This window comes from Suillus subaureus (assembly GCF_016647635.1).
Source record: "Suillus subaureus strain MN1 chromosome Unknown BJ212scaffold_346, whole genome shotgun sequence".
Taxonomy (NCBI): Eukaryota; Fungi; Basidiomycota; class Agaricomycetes; order Boletales; family Suillaceae; genus Suillus; species Suillus subaureus.
This window is the reverse complement of record NW_024538902.1, coordinates 8,707-18,901: the sequence shown is the minus strand read 5'-3', so window position 1 is coordinate 18,901 and position 10,195 is coordinate 8,707. Positions and strand designations below refer to the sequence as shown.

The window sequence follows — 10,195 nt, the reverse complement described above, 5'->3', positions numbered from 1 at the left end:
TGGGGGGTTATTTTCTTCCGTTATGATAACTGACTGGTGTGTTATCTCTTGACTAGCGAGAGTCACCTTTGACTATCATCCGCTCGACTTTGCGCGAAAAGGGTGTAACAGGGCTGTATTCGGGCTGTTTGGCGCTCGTGATAGGCAATTCAGTCAAGGCTGGTGTTCGGTTCGTGAGCTATGACCACTTTCAAGAGCATGCTGGCAGACGCAGAGGTGATCTTGGTCTGTTACCGGGAAGAAGGCATTGGCTGAGCATATTTTAAGGGCAACGTCAGTGCGCCTAAGAGTCTACTTGGTATGTGAGCTCGGTGTGGTAAGTGCATTTCTCTGATGATGAAAATAGCTGGTCTCGGAGCTGGTATGACGGAGGCCGTCATTGCTGTTACCCCTTCAGAGACTATCAAGTATGCGCATGCTTCTCTTTGTTCTGCCGATCTGTCATTCTTGTCCCTTATGTTCAGAACTAATGATTGATGACGCCAAACGTACAAACCCGCAATATCGTGGTCTTGCTCATGGAACGATGTCTATCATTCGACAGGAAGGCATACTCGGTATATATCGAGGGCTCTTTCCGTTGTGAGTATTTCGATGCATATAATATGTATTTCTCAATAGTGAATCCTAGATGATGCGTCAAGGAGCCAACTCTGCAGTACGCTTTACGACATACACGACTCTGAAACAGTTCGTTCAGGGAACAACGCGACCAGGCCGGCAGTTGCCTCCAGGGATCACGTTTGGGATTGGTGCAGTAGCTGGTTTGGTGACGGTCTATATGACACAACCGCTGGAGTAAGCACCGCCCCCGTATGTGTTGATGAGAGCTCATCGTTTTCATAATCATAGCGTGATCAAGACGCGGATGCAGTCACTATCAGCGCGCCAGCAGTACCGTAACTCATTCCACTGTGGATATAGGATCTTGACTGAGGAGGGAATCTTCCGGTTTTGGACTGGTACAACGCCGCGACTGGCTAGATTAGTTGTGCGTGTTTTTCATTATGTGACGCTGAGGTTATTCAAATTTTACTTCTATAGATGAGCGGAGGCATCGTGTTCACGACCTATGAGAAGATTATTAGTATCATCGGTGGTCGGGAGCAGGAGTAGCGGTTCACACAGGATGTTCCCGAACCAAATATACACCTAACGCACTGCTCGAGAGCGTGATACAAGTAATTATGAACCTGCGTGGCGGCCTCCACGCGACATCAGCCTTATCTTTCAGAGCCCGACTAACAGTGGTTCATGAGCAGATATTACAGGGTACAAGTTGTGGCGAGTGCTAGCACACCAACTTCCACGCACAATCACAAGTCTATATTTCAAAGCTGAGGTTCTTATTCCGAGTCAATCAGGATTCTCGCAAGCTTCGTCATTTCTTCCCACTGCCTCTTCTCGTGGTCCGCGACCCCATTTCCGGAAGCCTCAACAGATTGTAAAGCATCTACAAACTTGGTCATTTCCTGCTTGGCCTGAGTAATGGTGCCGCCAGGCGAGTATATCTCCGTCAAGTGCTCATGAGAGAAGCTCGCAATCCAATACCTGAGGCAATAGTGGTCAGCCGCGCATAGGACATATCAGACAAGCCCACTTGGAGTTCTCGTAGTCGGGCTCACGCCTATGAGCGATCGAGTGCAAGTGATCAGAATAGGGATTGCCTTCTTGGGTTTGTACAAGCTCGTGGCAGCCATTGAAATCATCATTAAGCAGGTGGAGAACTGGTATCGGCATGAACAGAGGTTTCTAATCACCTTGACGAGTTGAATACTTACCTGCTCTGACGTTGAGATTAGCTGACAGCTGGTTGATCTGAGCTGTTAGATCCTGGCGCCATATACCCTTCGGCGAGAGCGGAGCGGGAGGTGAACGAGCGAAGAGGGTTTGCACCACGGTCGACGACCAGAGTTCTGGCTTAGCCATCGTAATCTATTCGAAACCTGCTGAAGACTCGGGTTAAATAAGGGGTCGTGATATACAAGTAGTAGCGCCGGCCCGCTGGCAGTGGGAAGACTCCATGCGGTAGTTGATCTCGTGCTGACGTACGACGACTGAGTAGTACTGATCGGGCATGTTCTCATGATTAGTACAGATTCTACAGATTCTTCATATCACATCATAAACACCCTTTATCAACACACTGGCACGGTCCAATGTCGAATGTCCTGCTTCTGAGAGCTGCCAATCAAGACAGCCCGGATCGATATGAGAATGCTTTCAGATCTCGCGGATACCATCCAATATCAGTTCCGGTGCTAGAAACCGTCATAGTTTGCCGCGAGGAGCTAGCACGCAGATTGAGCATCGGTCCAGAGAAGCAGAGCCTTTCTGGAGTCATAATCACGAGCCAGCGAGCCGTTGAGGCGTGGTCCGAAGCTGCTCGATCGTTGATCATTGCTGATAACAACACACCTCTCAAGCCTGAATTTGGTATGGTTCATTGGATAAACGCATCGTATCGGACCTCACAACCAAACAGACTGGTGGTCTGTGCCGTTCTATGCAGTTGGAGAAGCTACATCGGTCGCGCTTCGTGATCTTTGTGAGAAGATACCTCTGTATACACCTAGAGATATTCGAGGCGGCTCAGAGACGGGGACTGCGGAACGCCTTGCCGGATTCATACTCAAAGATCTTCCCTCGGATGGAACAAGTAGAAAACTTCTCTACCTCACTGGAGATAAAAATCGCGACACATTGCCGAGGATTTTGGAGTCGGCTGGTGTTGCATTAGACCCACTCCAGGTCTATGCCACAAAAGGCTCATCATGTTTCCTCACGATTTATCGCTTGCCTTAGAACGTCTCAAAGGAAAGTATTTCTCAGCCTTAGATATGCAGCACTTTGAAATCCATACAGAGGAGGGATTATCCTGGGGATGGATCGTCTACTTCGCCCCTTCGGCAGCTGAATTCGTGACGCCAATCCTACGGAATCATTTCGCTCTGCCTGCGGTCAATCCGAGCACGGAGGATTGCGCCAAACTTTCAGAACATCATCATGTCAAAGTTGCTGCGATAGGACCTACTACGGAATCCTTTCTCCAACAGACTTTGAAGTTATCGGTGGCAGTAACCGCAAGAAACCCCAAGGCAGATGATCTTGCTGATGCGGTCCTTCAACATGATGAGGCACAATGACATGCAGTCCCATACGACATTCCATGTATACCTCTCATCAATTGTCATTACTGCAGAACATGCTAAGTACATATGCCGCTGCCAGAGCTTCGTTCACTTTTCACACAATCACACGGAATTGATGGACATTACGGAATGAGAAACCTTACGAATTGTCGGGCATCAATTTCAATACAATTTGCCCAGTCTACCCGACACACTGACCATCTTCTAACTACACGTTCTTTTGCACCACGTTCTTTACTCTACGTACCCTGAGACAACCTAAACGGCAGCGCAAAGCTGGTTCTTTCACTGTTACGACATGAACTCTCCGCTACTGCGACAGGAATATGGCGCCTCGTCGACTAGCTTGCTACCTCCCAGGGCACAAGGTCGTTCCAGGTCGTCGTCAACAGCGAGCGAATATGACATGGGATTTGCAGGACCAAGCAGGTCTCCAAGTCCGTCGACGTATGAAGTAAGTTTTAGAAATAATACCTAATGTCCTCGGTCGATTAAACTCGCGGATAGAATTCGCTCGCCGACAAAGTATGCCAATGCTCTTCCCTATAATCTGTGCCATTTGTGACATCTGTCTGTAGTATTCCTTGCAACCTCAATCCAGAAGACTGGGGCACGAGTGCCCTGCATGTAGGCACACCTGAACCAGACGATTACCTTCACACTCCAGACCCAAAGCGTGATCTCAAAAGTGATAAGGGAGGCCACATTTTCACTGCGCGAGGGATTGCAAACCTGGGATGCCTGTTTCTCTTAGTCGCATCGATGCTTATGTTATTGTAAGTTATGCCACCTACTACACAAACATGCGTGTACTGACATTCCCCCAATAGCCTCGGTAAGTTAGTGCATCTCAGTATTAGATGCATGTAGGATTCGGCAGCTGATATTCTTGGGCAAAGTGTTCCCAATAATCAGCCACTTGTCTAGGAAGAAGCCAACTCCTCAGAATGGATTCAATCTCGGTGGCACCAACGCAACGGGGCAGATTCCATCGATGCCTGGCAACCGTGGCGTCATAGACGTCGATACTCCGAAGGAAGCCTACACGAAGGCATCGTATATGAACCAAAACGACATGTGGGACCTTGTTTTCTCTGACGAGTTTCAAGTTGAAGGACGGTCATTTTATCCTGGAGACGATCCATACTGGGAGGCTCCAAACTTGCACTACTGGGGCACGGTCAGTCAAGGTCGCGCAGATAGATTGTATGGGACTGAAAACATCGAACAGGATGATTTGGAATGGTACGATCCAAGCCAAGTAACGACGAAAGGGGGCGCATTGCAAATCACGTTGGCAAAGGTTGATCCTGCTTCGAACCACAATCTTACGTACAAGTCAGGCATGGTAAGCCAAGATCATCTCATCATGGCATACTGAGGGACGTAGTATCTTGTAGGTCCAAACATGGTAACGAGTTCGATTCTATGTTACCTTCGACACTAACGAGTGCCTAAAGGAATAAATTCTGTTTCACAGGTGGCCTCATTGAGAGTAAGCTACATGTGTTGTTTACTGCCGATATCTGCTGATCACTGAGATGTAGCTTCCGTTATCCTACCGGGATCTAACAATGTCCAGTAAGTAAGCTGCTCTAAGATCATTGCGTCCTGCTGAACACCTGCCATTAAAGTGGTCTTTGGCCTGCTGTGTGAGTTTAGATTTTTCAATATGGGAACGTGATTAATGTTTTCTATCAAGCTGGACAATGGGAAATCTAGGTTCGTGCATTGTTGTCTCGTCGCTTTGAGTATTTAAACCAACCATTGCCAAAGGTCGTGCAGGTTTCGGTGCTAGTTTAGAAGGATTGGTGTGTAAACCTCTATCGAAGAGGTCATATTAATCAGACTATTCCAGTGGCCATACTCATATGACAGCTGTGACGTTGGCACGTTACCAAATCAAACTTATCCTGGGACATCCAAACCGCTCGCTGCTGTACAGAACGGCGATCCTAACCATGGTGACGTCTTAGTTAGTTCGCTGCACGAATTTTCGTCCTAGATCTTCATTTATCTTTTGCAGTCATTTTTACCTGGTCAACGACTGTCAGCTTGTACCTGCCCTGGTGAATCACATCCCGGTCCAGTCCGTGCAAACGGCGACTATGTCGGCCGTTCCGCGCCGGAGATCGATATCTTCGAGGCGACAGTCGATGGTGGGATTGGGAAGGTTCGCTTACTCCAAGTTTCAATCAGCGTTGACTCACAAATTCATGAAGGTCTCCCAATCAGCACAATGGGCTCCTTTCAATGTAGGTCTGGATTGTGGTTATTTGGGTTGTTATTGACTCTCTCAGGCGGGATACAAATGGTTGAACACTTCCGACAATCTACAGATTTATAATTCAGACATGACTGTCCTGAATCCTTACCATGGGGGTATGCGCTCATTCTTCATGCCCAATTTGTACCCAACAGTTGCATTGCAGGAGCGTATCAACAAACTACTAGTGGTCTCTCGCTCACGGACCAAGACTGCTACGAGCTAGATAAGGGTTGCTACAGCATCTATGGGTTTGAATACAAACCAGGGTTTGGAGAAGTCCGACCACAATCTACGCTCTGCTCACATATATCTTCAGGTTCGATGCTGGATACATCACTTGGATCAGTAGCGGCCAGGCCGTCTGGACAATTTATTCTGGTGGACTTGGGCCTGATACTGAGACCGAGATTGGTGCACGTATCATCCCTCAGGAGCCAATGGTATCATAACAACTTTTCTCGCAGCGAGCATGAAAATACTGACCACACTATGTAGTATATCATTGCCAACCTTGGATTCTCACTCAATTTCGGGGGGATTGATTTCGAGAACCTCCAGTTCCCCACGACCATGTTGATTGACTATATTCGCGTCTATCAACCCTCAAATGCACACAACATTGGGTGTGATCCCCCCGAATTCCCGACCGCCACTTACATCGAGACGTAAGTCCCGATCCCAACCAAGACTTTTGAGGTTTGCTAAACATTTTCAGATACAAGGAAGCTTATACCAACTTTAATCTGACTGGGTGGAGCTTCCCGAACTATAATCAGACAGTACCTAAGAACAGATTGAACGGAGGGTGTTGAGCACTTATCCACGCCATCCGTACATTCACGACATACAGCATCATTTGCTTATGGGGATTCGGGCTATTTCATTGCATATCATTCTTGCACCACACACATTTTACTGACGGTTCTTGCACATGGACTTTGCACGTCATAATTTTGCACATATCCTCATTACATTCACGACTGTTACTTACCTTTGGTATAGATACTTATAATCACAATATTTGATTCGTTGATTTTCAATCACGTGAGGAATCGCGTCACGGTCAGCCGCTAGCTTATTCGACCCTTATCGTCCTGTGTCATTTACCACCATCCCCTCACAGCTACTTCACGTTCTTTTAACCTACAAAAGAAATCATTTTTGTAATGCCCGCTGTCTCACGAAAGCGAAAATCTCGCGCTCGGTCCGGATCAAAGTCATACGAGCGGCTTCCGCATTCTTCCAGTCCTGCACTTTCCGATGACCAGGACGGTGACGAATGCCTTCCCTCACCAATCTTAGTTACGGCGGACAAACCTGGATTTCCTACATACGCTCAGTACAAACGTATAGAGATGGCATACCTACAGTCGCTGTCCCCGCGGAAGCGTGACAAGGCCCTCATATCTCAGTGCATGTTCGACAAGATCTGGGATGTACTACACCAACCGGACGCATGCACTATCGGGACACCACAGTTTCGCTTCTGGGTCCGCAAGATGTTCACGCTCAGCACGCCCGACACAGAGGATGGCGACAACGAAGTACCAGTTGTTATCCTCCATGAGAACAGACCGGTCGCGGTTCAGGAGCAGCTATACGAACTTTTCTGCTACTGCCATGAAGAGTCCAACCACGGCGGTCGGGACAAAACCTGCGCTATAATCCGCCAGCACTACTCATGGGTCCCAAAAGAGCTTACTGCACAGTTCGTCAAAGCTTGTCCTACATGTACCTTCAAACGGAGCGGAAACCCAGAACTTATTGCACTAGTCCAGGGGAAGATGTCCTCGCGCGAGCTGAATGAGGAGCAAGTTGAGGAAACCAAAGGTTCGCTGTGCCGGTCAGGTTCCCCTGAAACAGGTTGGCAGTTTTCCGGAGGTCCACTTGATCAATCCCCACTCGATCAAACTGGGGATGTCTCCTGTTCCCTTGACACTACAAACGGCTCTCCGTCCACCCCTTCACCGTCCTTGTACTTGCGAAGCTCTAAGCTACTCTTGCGTCCCCGACCACCCTTGCTTGATTCACGGCTGGAAGACCTCAACGGCATACATTTGAGGCAAATTCCCGTTGGCTTGCATCCACTGGCCTTGGACCTTGCGAGTCTGTGCAGTCATTCCGATGCGAAGCCAGGTGACTTACCATGTCTGGCAGAAGCATACCGGGACGACACGATGGACGACCAGTACAGGCTGCCCGCTCTGTGGCCCGAAAACATCTCGGATTCGCTCCCCCCTGAACTACAGCGTCTTCAACTGTCGAGCCCAGTCTGCACTCAGAACGTACAAATTAACCAGATCGATCCTGCTTTGCTGACAAGGGAGGAGACAAATAACAGGGAAAGAGAGGGCTGCATGGGAGAACTGTCTCCCTTACCACCTTATTCGCCGTCGGGCTTCAGCTTGTCGCCTAACCTCCGCTTCCCGTCGTCCCCCGTGACTCCCGAGGAGCAACAGCATCACAGCGTGTGTGAAGATTGGAGACCGTCAAGTCTGAGGATCAGTCCAGCACCTTCTCGATTGCGGTCTGACAACCTGTCAGCGTACCTGACACCAGCGTTTAATTTTGCGACGGACAATAGGTCAATGACAGACTCCCAACACCATACCTTGCCCGTCACCCTTTCGCCACCATTGACACCCCTGACGCCATTCATTAGTGCTTCACCTACGCCTGCTGAAGAGGGAGAATTCGGAGACGAACTGCTGAGAGGATATTGACGATGATGTAGATGATATTTCAATGATTATGTCGCAAAAATTATGTACATTATCCGTCCCTTGAAGGAGACTAGTCCAGATCAACGCTGCATGTACACAAGTATGTTGGCCCCCTTATTGGGCCCACCAGAGTGCACTAACTCGCGGTGGAGACGAAGGACCGCCCTATGTTGCGGACGAGTACGGTTGAAGTCTACGCTACTAACCCTTCGGTCCGACGCCAGTCGTATCTCATGTCAACTCAAATTTGGAGCGATGCTCACCAGAAGCAGTTGCATTGACATATTCCGGGTACCAGACGAGGCTTGAGAGGACTGTCCTTGAGGGGGCTTGTGATGAATCAATGTCACAAGCTCCCACAAGGCCAATCATCCCTAACTTGCTATGAGCAAATCAGTAGGTCGAATAGAGCAAGAGTGGTATTGAGGAGTTGGAGGTGGGTGGGTTTACAACTCACACTGTTGGCGACCTTATATACGTATCGCAGGTGTTTGCATTGACCACGCTTGATTTACACCAGTGTGAGTGTATTTTTATTTATTCACTGTTAGCTGCAAGGCTTTGCCACGCCTCAGAGTGAGACATTTCCGCAACAGTGTTTGTGTCTAAAGCACAATGGCGGCTAGTGATGTTCCGGCCCGGCTTGACTCGAAAGCCGCGGCTTCGGCCTGGCTTCAGACGGCTTGGGCTTGCAAAAAATCCAGGCCGGGCCAAAGCCGCCAGTGACGGCTGGCTTTGGCTCGGCTCTGGCCTGAGCCGCGGCCCGAGTACTGTAAATGTAAAACTGCAAGTATGAACTTGGAGTACTCACCTGTGCAATGGGAGGGGAGGTAGGATGGGCCAGCGGGAGCTGGCCGGGTAGGACACGAGGCAGTGCGATGGTCATGACTCCAGGAGTGACTCAATGACAATGACAATGTTAGTACTGCTGCAGTCCAGTTCAGTCTGGTTCAGAGGAGGTTAGACGAGAACCGAGAACTGAATAAATATTGCACAAATATGTGCAGATACATGCAGGTAGTTGTAAAAACAAGTACAGATATGCAAAAATGTCTGGAAGCATTTGCAAATGAACACCAATGCATAAGAACGTCTGCGAATGCATCCAAACTGAATACAGTGGCAGAAACATATGCAAATGAATGCAAACATGCGAGAACGTCGCCGAAACTGTCGGAATGCGAATGAGTGTATGGCGCTGGATCTTCTAGAAAGATGGTCAGCATAAGAAGGACAAGACACCAACAACACAACCAGCACCATCCAAACTACTATCTACTACCCCCACCCGATTCCAACAGCCGCTAGTGCTTAGCGCACATGCCCAGCGCACATCAGTGAATGCTGACATGGCTCAGACATATGGGAACGACACCAGAAGGCACCAGAATAAGACAAGGAGTGGAAGAGGGCAAGAAATGGACGAGGGAGAAAGGTTTATGTCTTGGGTATCTATGTAAACGAAGTAGTTAGCAGCATAAAAACACACCATACACGCACCTCTGCAGCTTAGAGAAAGGCGTCCACAATCCCTCGGCCACGCTCAACACCATCAACCTCTAGTAAAATGTCGCAGCTTATTCCAAGCACCGCATCCCTTCGAGTTTTTGACAGACCTGTTTAAGAAGTCGGCTCAATGTCGAGCAAGACATGTCAAGACCTCAGAAGCGAAGAAGGGTGGCACCCGGAGTTCGTAGAACTCCGCTATAGTGCGTACTTGTAGAACTAGACTTCGTCAGTTGCCACAATTACATATCAATTGTCTAAAAAAAAAAAAAGAAGGGTGGCACTGACCGCGCCCTGAGAAGATGCCCGTGATTGTTGAATCAATATTTCTGTGAAGCTGTCGAGCACTTCTGGGGGTTTGGGTCTGAAATTGGAAGAGTGAATCCAGAGTGTTGGAAAATCCTGCTTCAGAAAGTGAAGAAAAGAGCGGCATTCCATCTCATTTTTGGTCTCTTGTCATCATCGATAGTAGTACAGAGGTAGCTTAGAGCCGCGGCTCAGGCCGCCGGCTTCGGCTTTCCAGAATTCCAGGCCGGGCCAAAGCG

At 48.7% G+C, this 10,195-nt stretch overlaps 1 protein-coding gene across 1 annotated transcript; it reads right to left on the bottom strand.

The window, feature by feature from the left end:
- Positions 1-9,071: 9,071 nt before the first annotated feature.
- Positions 9,072-9,578, bottom strand: BJ212DRAFT_1411712 (uncharacterized protein). Its single transcript, XM_041337492.1, has 2 exons — positions 9,394-9,578; positions 9,072-9,351 (listed from the first exon to the last, which is right to left on the bottom strand). The coding sequence occupies exons 1-2, from the start codon at positions 9,493-9,495 to the stop codon at positions 9,085-9,087; spliced, it is 369 nt and encodes a 122-aa protein (XP_041185181.1). The 5' UTR covers positions 9,496-9,578; the 3' UTR covers positions 9,072-9,084.
- Between the last annotated feature and the right edge of the window lie 617 nt (positions 9,579-10,195).

Excerpts from the sequence above, each read along its gene's own strand:
- BJ212DRAFT_1411712 (XM_041337492.1), bottom strand. The coding sequence starts at position 9,495 with ATGTCAGCATTCACTGATGTGCGCTGGGCATGTGCGCTAAGCACTAGC. Across the intron at positions 9,352-9,393 it reads GTTTGGATGGTGCTGGTTGT|AAGATCCAGCGCCATACACT; the intron begins GTTGTTGGTGTC and ends CCATCTTTCTAG.